Source organism: Scyliorhinus torazame, chromosome 8, assembly GCF_047496885.1.
Source record: "Scyliorhinus torazame isolate Kashiwa2021f chromosome 8, sScyTor2.1, whole genome shotgun sequence".
NCBI classification, from domain to species: Eukaryota; Metazoa; Chordata; class Chondrichthyes; order Carcharhiniformes; family Scyliorhinidae; genus Scyliorhinus; species Scyliorhinus torazame.
In genome coordinates, this window is record NC_092714.1 from 27,274,369 (window position 1) to 27,286,948 (window position 12,580).

Below are 12,580 nucleotides of genomic sequence, written 5' to 3' on the forward strand. Positions count from 1 at the left end.
TTCCAGGGTCAGCAGGCTTGACTAGATCCTGCCCCAAAACCATCGGAGCAAAGATTGTATAGAGGAGACACTCTTTACTAAGATGGTTCTGGCGAGTCAGGACATTTCGCAACTTGAGGTACCCACCCCAGTAATGAAAATCCAATCCTTCGGCTCAAATTCAAATATATACAGCTAGAATGCAGGTTACAACGTCTAGTCTCCTTATCTGAGGATGGATAGACTTGCCTTCAAGACCATAAGATGTAGGAGCAGAAGTAGACCATTCGGCCCATCAAATTTACTCCACCATTCAATGAGATCATTACTGATCTGACCTGATTATCATCAACTCCACTTTCCCGCCTTATCCCCATAACCTTTGATTCCCTTACTGATTAAAAGTCTGCCGATCTCAGCCTTGAACATGCCTAACGACCCAACCTCTACAGCTCTCTGAGGTAGAGTATTCTACAGATGCACTGCCCTCTGAGAAAATAAACTCCTCCTCATCTGCAACCCCTTACCCTGCGTTTATGGCCTCTGGTTCTGGACTGTCCCACAAAGCGAAGCATCCTCTCAGCATCTACCCTGCCAAGCCGCTTGAGAATCCTATATGTCTCAATAAGGTCACCTCTCATTCTTCTAAATTCCAACTAAAGGGCACGTGAGGTCCATTGGGTTGATTCCTGGAATGAGAGAGCAGTCCTATAAAGAGAGATTGAGTAGAATAGGCCGATATTCTCGAGAGTTTAGAAGAACATGAAGTGATCTCATTGAAACATAAGACATTCTCAAAGGGCTTGACAAAATTTCCCCCGCTGAGAGGCTGGACAGCCTAGAACTAGGAGTCATTGTGTCAGGATAAGTGAATAGGGAAAGTGTTTGGAGTTGATGGGGATGTTCAGCTGTGACACTGAATATCAGAGATGGACTCAAGAAGCCATATATGGGCCACATCATTTCTTATGTCCTTGTGTTTCAACTGAGGTGAAGGACTTTCTTGATCTCTAACCTGTTAATGAGTTCATGCGATGACACCCAGCTCCTATTGGGACATAATTCCATACCACAAACGATCTGTTGTTTCACGTGACCGACCACAAAGGTGGCCTGGATGTCAATGGTCTGTTCACCTTATAATGAAGTTCGTAAAAATGAAATAATGAAATGATTGCTGGCAGACACCAGAACTCTTCTGAAGGCACAGATATTAAATAACATGTATTTTTCTTTCTGTCTCTTTCAAGTAAAAACACAAGAACATCTGATACCATGAATAAGCAGCAGCAGACGCTGAGAATGCACATTGATATCCCTCGAGCTCAGCTTCTGATAGAAGAGAGAGATACGATGGAAACAATTGGTAAGGAATTCACCCTCCCAACACTACCCAATCATGTACTCTGCACTTTCTTATTTCCGTCTTTCATCCGTTATTCAATCCATTTATCTTTTGACCATTAGCCAGGATATAGCAGCAACTTTCCCAATGGTCTGAGGGACAGCAACATGTTTCCTCACTAATTTTGAGAGACTTGGAGAGAACGCAGAGACTTGCTAGAATTATACCAGGAAAGAGGGACTCATTACTGTGGAGAGTCTAGAGAAGCAGATGTTCTCCTTAGCGCAGTAGGGGCTATGAGGAGATTTAATATCGGCATTCAAAATGATAAAGGGTCTTGATAGAGCAATTAGGGAGAGAGATTTTTTTAGTGATGGGAGGATAAGCAACTAAATACCAAGGATTTAAGATACCCGGAAAATAAATACAGGGAATATGAGAATTTTAATTGAGCAGCAATTGGGTCTGATCTGGAATTCACTGTCTGAAGGGATGGTGGGAGTAGATTCGTGAGGGCATTTGGGCCACAGGAGAAGGCCATTCAGCCTATGGAGTCTGGGCCAGATTCAATGGGCGTCATTCTCCGACCCCCCGCCGGGTCGGAGAATGGCCGTTGGCCGCCGTGAATCCCGCCCCCGCCGAAGTCTCCGCTCCCGGAGATTGGGCGGGGGCAGGAATCCGGCCGCGCCGGTTGGCGGGACCCCCCGCTGGATTCTCCGGCCCGGATGGGCCGAAGTCCCGCCCAGGAATTGCCTGTCCCGCCGGCGTAAATCAAACCTGGTATTTACCGGCGGGACCAGGCGGCGTGGGCGGGCTCCGGGGTCCTGGGGGGGGGCGCGGGGCGATCTGACCCCGGGGGGTGCCCCCACAGTGGCCTGGTCCGCGATCGGGGCCCACCGATCCGCGGGCGGGCCTGTGCCGTGGGGGCACTCTTTCCCTTCCGCCTCCGCCATGGCCTCCACCATGGCGGAGGCGGAAGAGACTCTCCCACTGCGCATGCGCGGGAAACTGACAAACGCCATTTCCGCCAGCTGGCGGGGCGGAAATCCCTCCGGCGTCGGCCTAGCCCCTCAATGTTGGGGCTCGGCCGCCAAAGATGCGGAGACTTCCGCACCTTTTTGCCGGCGCGATGCCCGTCTGATTGGCGCCGGCTTTGGCGCCAGTCGGCGGGCATCCCGCCGTTGGGGGAGAATTTCGCCCAATAGTAACTTTAAAGCGGGAATTGGACATGTACTTGAAAGGGAAACATTTGCAGGGCTATGGGGAAGGAGTGGGACTAATTGGAGAGCTCTTTGAAAGAACAGTGGGCTACATGGCCACCTCCTATGCTGTATGATTCTATGACCTGTGCTTATACATTTGTGTGTGCAACACTTGATTTTATTTTGTAGATTTGTATGGTTCCAATGCACTGACAGCTCTCCAGCAGTTTGTTCAAATGGTCAGTCCTCATCAATGATATTGAACAACGGGTATTGCCATCATAATCTTTCACACAACATATTAAAACCACTGTGTCTTCCCTCAATCCATACATACACATACATCCCCTCTGGCATCATCACATAGTGTTCATAATACATCAACATTCTTAGGCTGTCAACTGCTTCTATTATAAAATTCCAATGTCAACTTATTTAATGGAAAGTGCAAATGCAATTTTGTCACACTGTAGTGTTATGGGCCAGTGTTTAGAGAACCCCAAAGTGTACCACGGAGTTCAACTGACCCACAACTTTTAATAGATTGTGGATGGGGAGCACACGGCCCACACTACAGGTGTGGTACAGCAGAAATGGAAAAGTATTTTTTAATGCAAAACAATGTTTATTCTATGAACTTAAGTTAACCTTTTTAAAACATACTGTTTTAAGTAAGTGAACATCTTAGCAACCATTAATTCAAATACAACCCCCCAAAGAATACAACACTAAGTAATCCTTACTTTCCTTTTAACACCCACAAGACTTTTAAAAAAACTTTTAACAGAGGCACATCAGGTTTAAATTCACTACTGAGAACAGTTATAACTCTGAATTCACCAAATGATCAAGAGATAGTCTTTACATTGCAGCGAGAACAACATTACACATTCTGTGGCTAACTGCAGCTCCAACACTGAAACGAAACCAAACAAACACAGAAACACAGACACACCCCAGCTTTTCTCAAAGTGAAACTAAAAGCTGACAGACAGCCCAGCTCCACCCACACTCTGACATCACTGCAGTAATAAACACTCATTTCTTAAAGGTATACCCACTACAATTATTCTATAAAAGCACCCATTTCTTAAAGGTACTCTCACATGACAGTAGCTACACTCACCTACCAGTGGTGTCGCTGTAGCATCGCAGTCAGCTTCTCTGCTGGTAGTGTAGAGATGTTCTCTCCAACCCTCTACTTCAAAAGTCACTGCTTGTTTTGGTATTTACCTGTAAATGATTATATAAAATATATTTACATAATAACAAGGACTGAATATGTGACTTTGAAATGACCACTGAATTGCATCAGTGCACCGGGTTAGATTTTTCTTCCTGTCCTTTAACACCACAGTTAACCATGACTGTCCACGTGAGATGCCAGGGGAGGTTGACTCGTACTTTGTGTATGTAAAAATATATGCTTGCATTTATATTTAACTGTTGCCTGTTATTCAGTGTGAGGAATGCTGAAACTATATTGAAGTGTCGGGATAAGCAAAGGCTTCAGGAGCAGTAATAATGAGAAAGGAAGTGGAATTACCCCTTCACCTTCCCAGTGTGACAGCAGAGATTGCTGTGAATTACAGAGCAGGAGGTCACCATTCAGCCCATGGTTCCAGAGTTAACGCTTACGTGGTGTTCACCATAGAGCTTTGTACTCCAGCTCCCTTCATCTCTCAGCCTCACCCCTGTGTCAGAAGGTTGGGGGCTTGAGACCCCATTCTAATGACTTAAGCCCATAATCTAAGGTGACTCCAGGGCTGTACTGAGCAGAGTACTGCACTGTTAGATGAGGCATTAAACCGAGGCCTTGTCTGCCCGGCCAAGTGGACAGAGAGGTTCAAATAAGAGCAGGAAAATTCTCCATGGTTCCCTGGCCAACAATTACCCTGACGTCGCTAAAATAGATTATTCGATCATTTAAGACATGGCTGCTTGTGGAAACGTGAAATGCCAATTGATCGCCTTTAGCCCCAAAGTTTCAGCAGTAACTAAACATTAAAAAGCATTTTATTGACCACAATGACTGTCTGAGGTTGCAGAAGGTGCATTTAAATATGCAGATTTTTCTGGTTCTCCCTGGACAGAGTGGAAAAATTGATTGAGCCTTCTAAACAAAGCATTACAGGAACAGAACTCACCAGAAACTCCCTGTTAAAGCAGCAATGTACCTTTCAAATATATGCAGTTCACCTTTTATTTGAACTCCATCACTTGGATGAAACACTATTAAAAGGCCAGTTTATACAACTGTTTACTGCTGTGTTACAGACGACCGGTCTACTGTGTTGCTGACGGATTCCGACTTTGGAGAGGCTGTGAAACAGAAGTCGCTAACGGCCACACACACTGTCCATTACCATTCGGTCTCGCAGGCCACTGGACCTCTAGTGGATGTTTCAGATGCCCGGCCAGGAACCAGTGAGTAGTTTGGTTTTACATGGAATGTAATCGTGAGCAATCCTATATGAGAGAAGCTTGGGATGGCTGTCATGATAGCGAATGGGCTGAGTCCCATCAAAGGCCAATGCTCTCTTTAACTTACTTGGCTTCTTTGGAGTTGGGATTTATTCATGGCTATGGTGGTATCCTGGTGGGCTTTTTAAGGTTATCCCTTTAAAGGCCTTGACTCTGAAATTCGGTTGAGGTACTCCTGGGAGAAGTGGCAGAACCTCCCATGCATGGCATAGACCCAGTATTACTTGAAAAACTCCTTATGCAATAAGAGAGCTTTCTTCTAATGTTCAAATTGATAGATTTTATTCTTCCAAATAAGGCATAACATGTGTTGGAGGCAGAATAATTGGCTCCAATAAAATGTCCTATTGCAGCAAATTGATGACAATGTCCATTTCCCTATCTTGCCATCCTTATGGTTTTTCTGAGTGACAGCTTTGAGCTCAGCCCCAATCTCACCCAATGAAAGATTCTAAGGCCCGGATTATCATGGAGTTTTGAAGACTCCATGGATCATTAAAAATGGCAGGCATGACCTACATATGAACACCGCACCACCATTTCCAACACACCCCTTCTTGGCTTTTGCAAGTGTCTTAATCCAGAGTGTCAGAATCATGGGCGAAATTCTCAGGAAACGGCGCGATGTCCGCCGACTGGCGCCCAAAACGGAGCAAATCAGACGGGCATCGCGCCGCCCCAAAGGTGCGGAATGCTCCGCATCTTTGGGGGCCGAGCCCCAACATTGAGGGGCTAGGCCGACGGCGGAGGAATTTCCGCCCTGCCAGCTGGCAGAAAAGGCCTTTGGTGCCCCGCCAGCTGGCGCGGAAATGACATCTCCGGGCGGCGCATGCGCGGGAGCGTCAGCGGCCGCTGTCAGTTTCCCACGCATGCGCAGTGGAGGGAGTCTCTTCCGCCTCCGCCATGGTGGAGACCGTGGCGGAGGCGGAAGGGAAAGAGTGCCCCCACGGCACAGGCCCGCCCGCGGATCGGTGGGCCCCGATCGCGGGCCAGGCCACCGTGGGGGCACCCCCTGGGGCCAGATCGCCCCGTGCCCCCCCCCCCCAGGACCCCGGAGCCCACCCACATCGCCTTGTCCCGCCGGTAAGGTAGGTGGTTCAATTTACGCCGGCGGGACAGGCAATTTATCGGCGGGACTTCGGCCCATCCGGGCCGGAGAATCGAGCGGGGGGGCCCGCCAACCGGCGCGGCGCTATTTCCCGCCCCCGCTGAACCTCCGGTGCCGGAGACTTTGGCAACCGGCGGGGGCGGGATTCACGGCAGCCCCCGGCGATTCTCCGACCCGGCGGGGGGTCGGAGAATTTTGCCCCATGAATTGATGGAAATAAACTCTCTTGAAGGACAGAAAGGTCTGTGTAACCGTCATGATCTGACGTTTTTTAAAAATCATCCGAACTTTAAACCTTAAAAGAAAAACTAGCTGCCGCTCTCAGGGAGGTCATTGATGAAGCAGCTGAAGATGATTGGTCCTAGGACACGATCCTGAGGAACCCCTGTAGTGATGTCCTGGAGCTAAGATGATTGACCACCAATCACCACAACCATCTTCCTTTATGCCAGGTATGACTCCAATTAGTGGAGAGTTTGCCCCTGATTCCCATTGACTCCAGTTTAGCTCGGGCTCTTTTATGCCATACTCGGTCAAATGCTGCCTTGATGTCAAGGGTAGTCACTCTCACCTCACCTCTGGCATTCAGCTCTATTGTCCATGTTTGAACCAAGACTGTACTGAGGTAGGGAGCTGATGACCTTGGCAGAATCCAAACTGCGCTTCCGTGAGCAGGTTATTGCTGAGTAAGTGCCGCTTGACAGCACTGTTGATGACTCCTTCTATCACTTTGCTGATGGTGCAGAGTAGACTGATAGGGTGGTAATTGGCTGGATTGCATTTGTCTCATTTCTTGTGTACAGGACACACCTGGGCAATTTTCCACATTGCCAGGTAGATGCCAGTGTTGTAGCTGTACTGGACCAGCTTGGCTAGGGGTGCGGCAAGTTCTGGAGCTTAAGCTTTCGTTACTATTGCCGGAATATTGACAGGACCCATAGCCTTTGCAGTATCCAGTGCCTTCAACTATTTCTTGACATCACGTGGAGTGAATCGTATTAGCTGAAGACTGACATCTGTGATGCTGGGGACCTCCGGAGGAGACCGAGATGGATCATCCACTCGGCACTTCTGGCTGAAGATTGTTGTGAATGCCTCAGCCTAGTCTTTTGCACATATGTCCTGGGCTCCTCCATCGTTGAGGATGGGGATATTTGTGGAGCCTCATTCTCCAGTGAGTTGTTTATTTGTCCACCACCATTCATGGCTGGATATGGCCGGACCGCGGAGCTTAGATTGATGTATTCGTTGTGGAATCGCTTAGCTCTGTCCATTACTTGCTGCTTATGCTATTTGATACAAAACAGTCCTGCGTTGTTGCTTCACCAGGATAACACCTCATTTTTTGATATCCTGATGTCGCTCCTGGCATGCTCACCTGAACTCTTCACTGAACCAGGATTGATCCCCTGGCTGGGTGGTAATGGTAGAGTGGGGGATATGCCAGGCCATGAGGTTGCAGTTTGTGGTTGAGTACAATTCTGCTGCTGCTGATGGCCCACAGCGCCTCGTGGATGCCCAGTCTTGAGTTGCTGGATCTGCTCAAAATCTATCCCATTTAGCACGGTGGTGGTGCCACACAACACAATGGAGGGTATCCTCAATGTGAAGATGTGACTTTGTCGCCACAAGGACTGTGCGGTGGTCACTTCTACAGATGCTGTCATGGACAGATGCATCTGCAGCAGGCAGATTGGTGAGGATGAGGTGTTTTTCCCTCTTGTTGGTTCGCTCACCACCTGCTGCAATCCCAGTCGAGCAGTTATGTCCTTTAGGACCCGGCCAGCTCAGTTTGTGGTGGTACTACCGAGCCATTCTTGGTGATGGACATTTAAATCCCCCACCCAGAGCATATTCTGCGTCCTTAACACCCTCAGTGCTTCCTCCAAATGGTGTTCAACATGGAGGAGTACTGGTTCATCAGCTATGGTGGCCAGTACGTGGTAATCAGCAGGAGGTTTCCTTGCCCATGTTTAACCTGAAGCCATGAGGCTTCACGGGGTACAGAGTCAATGTTGGGGACTTCCAGGGCAACTCCCTTCCGACTGTATGCCACTGTGCTGCCGCCACCTCTGCTGGGTCTGTCCTGCCGGTGAAACAGATCATGCCCAGGAATGGTGATAGTGTAATCTGGGACGTTGTCTGTAAGGTATGTTTCTGTGAGTATGACTATGTCAGGCTGTTGTTTAACTAGTCTGCGAGACAGCTCTCCCAACCTTGGCACAAGCCCCAGACTTTGCAGGGTTGATGGGGCTGGGTTTGCCGTTGTCGTTTCCAGTGCCTGGTTCGATGCCGGGCAGTCCGTCAGGATTCATTCCCTTTTTGTGTTTTCGTAGCGGTTGAATACAAATGATTGGTTTGCTGGGCCATTTCAGAGTCAACCACATTGCTGTGGATCCGGAGTCACGTGTAGGCCAGACTGGGTAAGGACGGAGGATTTCCTTCCCGATAGGGCATTGGTGAACCAGATGGGTTTAACAACAATCGACAATGGTTTCACGGTCAGTATTAGACTTTCAATTCCAGATATTTCATTGAGTTTAAATTCCACCACCTGCCGTGGTGGGATTCAAACTCGGGTCGCCAGATCATTATGCTGGGTCTCTGAATTACTAGTCCAGCTACAATACCACTACCCCACCGCCTCCCACCTGCTGGGTTACCCCTTCACTGAACCCCCTCCCACACCCCTCAACATTGGGCAGGAGGCAGCCCTTAAGTGGCCATTAATTAGCTGCCGACTGGGGAACTGTAAAATGCTTCTCTTTACAAAGAACAAAAGAACAAAGAAATGTACAGCACAGGAACAGGCCCTTCGGCCCTCCAAGCCCGTGCCGACCATGCTGCCCGACTAAACTACAATCTTCTACACTTCCTGGGTCCGTATCCCTCTAGTCCCATCCTATTCATGTATTTGTCAAGATGCCCCTTAAATGTCACTATCGTCCATGCTTCCACCACCTCCTCCGGTAGCGAGTTCCAGGCACCCACTACCTCAGTGTAAAAAACTTGCCTCGTACATCTACTCTAAACCTTGCCCCTCTCACCTTAAACCTATGCCCCCTAGTAATTGACCCCTCTACCCTGGGGAAAAGCCTCTGACTATCCACTCTGTCTATGCCCCTCATAATTTTGTAGACCTCTATCAGGTCTCCCCTCAACCTCCTTCGTTCCAGTGAGAACAAACCGAGTTTATTCAACCGTTCCTCATAGCTAATGCCCTCCATACCAGGCAACATTCTGGTAAATCTCTTCTGCACCCTCTCTAAAGCCTCCACATCCTTCTGGTAGTGTGGCGACCAGAATTGAACACTATACTCCAAGTGTGGCCTAACTAAGGTTCTACACAGCTGCAACATGACTTGCCAATTCTTATACTCAATGCCCCGGCCAATGAAGGCAAGCATGCCGTATGCCTTCTTGACTACCTTCTCCACCTGTGTTGCCCCTTTCAATGACCTGTGGACCTGTACGCCTAGATCTCTTTGACTTTCAATACTCTTGAGGGTTCTACCATTCACTGTATATTCCCTACCTGCATTAGACCTTCCAAAATGCATTACCTCACATTTGTCCGGATTAAACTCCATCTGCCATCTCTCCGCTCAAGTCTCCAAACAATCTAAATCCTGCTGTATCCTCTGACAGTCCTCATCGCTATCCGCAATTCCACCAACCTTTGTGTCGTCTGCAAATCACATCTTTTCACATCTTTGTATGTGAAAAACTAGATGAGAAACAAACAAATAGTCGAACAATTTGACCAGCTTTGTCCCGTATAGGACGCTCCTGCTTGATCAGTTTGTGTAACCATTCCACACTTGGCCCATCTCCTCAGCAATCAGTGACCCACTAGCATAATCTCAAGAAATGCCAGGTTCTGATGCACATGGAGGAGATGGTGGATTAGTGGTAATGTCGCTCAACTAGTAATTCAGAGGCTAGGTTAACGCTCTGGGGACATGGGTTCAAATCCCAACAAGGCAGATGGCGAAGTTTAAATTCAATCTCAATAATTCTGGAAGTAGAAAGCTGGCGTCAAAACTGGCGCGAGCGACACCGGCATCAACGGGCCTCCAGGCCCAGTCATTCACCCCTTCCTTGGGGGCTAGAATGGCACCGGAGTGCTGTGCGCATGCGCCCGCCGCTGCCGGCGCGGGTCCGTCTCCGCGCCGGCCCCGGGGCAATATGGCGGAGCCCTACAGGGGCCCGGCGCGGAGGAACTTAGGCCCCTCCCCCCCAGAATTAGCGCGACCGCCGATCGGTTGCCTCCGATCGCGGGCCTGGCCACCGTGGAGGCCCCCCCCCGGAGTCGGCTCCCTCCGCTCCCCCAGCAGGACGGCCCCCCCCCAGCCAGAACGCTGAGGATCCGCTGGGTTGGGCCATACGCAAACGGCGCCAGCGGGACTCGGCGGGCACCAGGTCCGTTGAGCGTGCAGAATCGCCACGGGGGCCGCTTTCAACGGCCCCCAACCGATGCCCCGGCGACCGCACCGCGTCGGTGCGGCGTGGCGGGATTCGTGCGCCCCGGCGCGGGCTCGGAAAATCCCAGCCAGTGACTGTGAAACTATCCTCAATTACGGCAAAAAGAACCTCCATCTCTAATGCTTTTTCGTGAATGAAACCTGATGTCCTTACCCGGTCTGGCCTATATGTGAATCCAGACCCATAGCAATGTCGTTGACTCTGGACTGCCCAGTGAAATGGCCGAGCAGGCCAAAGGCAATATGGGATGGGCACCAATTGCTGGCCTTGCAAGCAAGACCCACATCCCGTGAAAGAATAAAAAAATGATTCTATTCCCGGGCATGCTTTTGAGATTTTCTGGGATTTTGAATGCCTTGCCAGTCACCAAGTGGCAAATCCAGTTTTATAATCAGGGCAGCAACAGATTTTTTGTCCTTCCCTCTTGCAATTAATGGAATAATTCCACAGAGAGGCTGCGTCATTTTGGAATCTTGAAGAGAAGTCATCACAATTTCTATTCACGTCTACAACTCGCAAGATGAAAGCTCTGCTCCTTACAATTCACCGTACTGGATCAATAGCAGAACATTGCAGTTCTTAGTTCATTCTCGCCGCCCCAGGGTGCAAGGGAAAGAGAGAGAGAGAAAGAGCACTGCATCAATTTTCAGTGAATAATTGACACTGCTGCGAGATTGTTAGAGAATAATGGAGAAAGATCTTTTTTTTTGTTGCCTTTCAAATCCCATTCTGGTTTTCCTCCCTTCTTCCCCAAACGGTGTTACCTCCACCTGAGGTAGGAGTCCAAAAATGATACTTGGATATGCGCCAGCCACGATTCAGTGGTACGCCCAAGTGGGTATTTGTCACGTGTGTGCCCAGATAGTGAGCAACTGCGGATTCATTAGTCATCGGGAGTACCGTGAAGAGCAAGATCCTGCGCTCACCCCATAGGGACAGGACCAGGCCATACACCCCTCAAGCAGCTTCCTCCATTCAATTAGATCACGCTGGATCTGCATCATTTAAAAAAATATATATATTTATTCAAGTTTTTAACACAATTTTTCTCCCTTACAAACAATAACCCCCCCCAATAACAAAAAAACCCGAGAAATCACGCAGAGCAAGATATATACATGGCAAAATGATATATTTACACAGCTTTGTACACTGGCCCGCACCCGTACGTGCCAGTTTCCCCACCCCTTCATGTTATCTCTTGCTCATCCACCCTCCCAGGCAGTCCCCCCCCCCCCCCCCCCCCCCCCCCCCCCCCAGGACGTGTGTCCCCCCCCCCCAAGGTTGCTGCTACTGCTGACCGACCTTCCTCTAACGCTCCGCGGGATAGTCTAGGAACGGTTGCCACCGCCTGTAGAACCCCTGCGCAGACCCTCTCAAGGCGAACTTAATCCTCTCCAACTTTATGAACCCAGCCATATCATTTATCCAGGCCTGCAGGCTGGGGGGCTTCGCCTCCTTCCACATTAGCAAGATCCTTCGCCGGGCTACTAGGGAATCAAAGGCCAGAATGCCGGCCTCTTTCGCCTCCTGCACTCCCGGTTCGTCCACTACTCCAAATATTGCTAACCCCCAGCTTGGCTTGACCCGGACTTTCACCACCTGAGATATTGCTCCCGCCACTCCTCTCCAGAACCCCTCCAGTGCTGGGCATGACCAAAACATATGGACATGGTTCGCCGGGCTCCCTGAGCACCTTCCACATCTGTCCTCTACCCCAAAGAACCTACTCAACCTCGCCCCCGTCAGGTGCGCTCTGTGGACCACCTTAAATTGTATCAGGCTGAGCCTGGCACACGAGGAGGAGGAATTAACCCTACCTAGGGCATCAGCCCACAGACCTTCCTCGATCTCCTCCCCCAGCTCCTCCTCCCACTTACCCTTCAACTCTTCTACCAGCGCTTCCCCCTCTTCTTTCAACTCCTGGTGTATTTCCGACACCTTGCCCTCCCCGACCCATACACCCGAGATCACCCT

At 49.6% G+C, this 12,580-nt stretch overlaps 1 protein-coding gene and 1 long non-coding RNA gene across 3 annotated transcripts in view; one reads left to right on the plus strand and one right to left on the minus strand.

The window, feature by feature from the left end:
• Nucleotides 1-3,730, minus strand: part of LOC140427701 (uncharacterized) — a 168,570-nt gene extending 164,840 nt beyond the window's left edge. Inside the window, exon 1 of the long non-coding RNA XR_011948589.1 lies at nucleotides 3,653-3,730. This is a non-coding gene — a long non-coding RNA (uncharacterized lncRNA). The remainder of the gene's footprint in view (nucleotides 1-3,652) is intronic.
• LOC140427700 (cell adhesion molecule DSCAM) overlaps nucleotides 1-12,580 on the plus strand; it is an 854,163-nt gene that overhangs the window by 787,914 nt on the left and 53,669 nt on the right. For both annotated transcript variants that reach the window (XM_072513215.1, XM_072513216.1), the window contains 2 exons: nucleotides 1,230-1,345; nucleotides 4,804-4,953. In XM_072513215.1, the coding sequence (XP_072369316.1) occupies nucleotides 1,230-1,345; nucleotides 4,804-4,953 (266 nt within the window). The remainder of the gene's footprint in view (nucleotides 1-1,229; nucleotides 1,346-4,803; nucleotides 4,954-12,580) is intronic.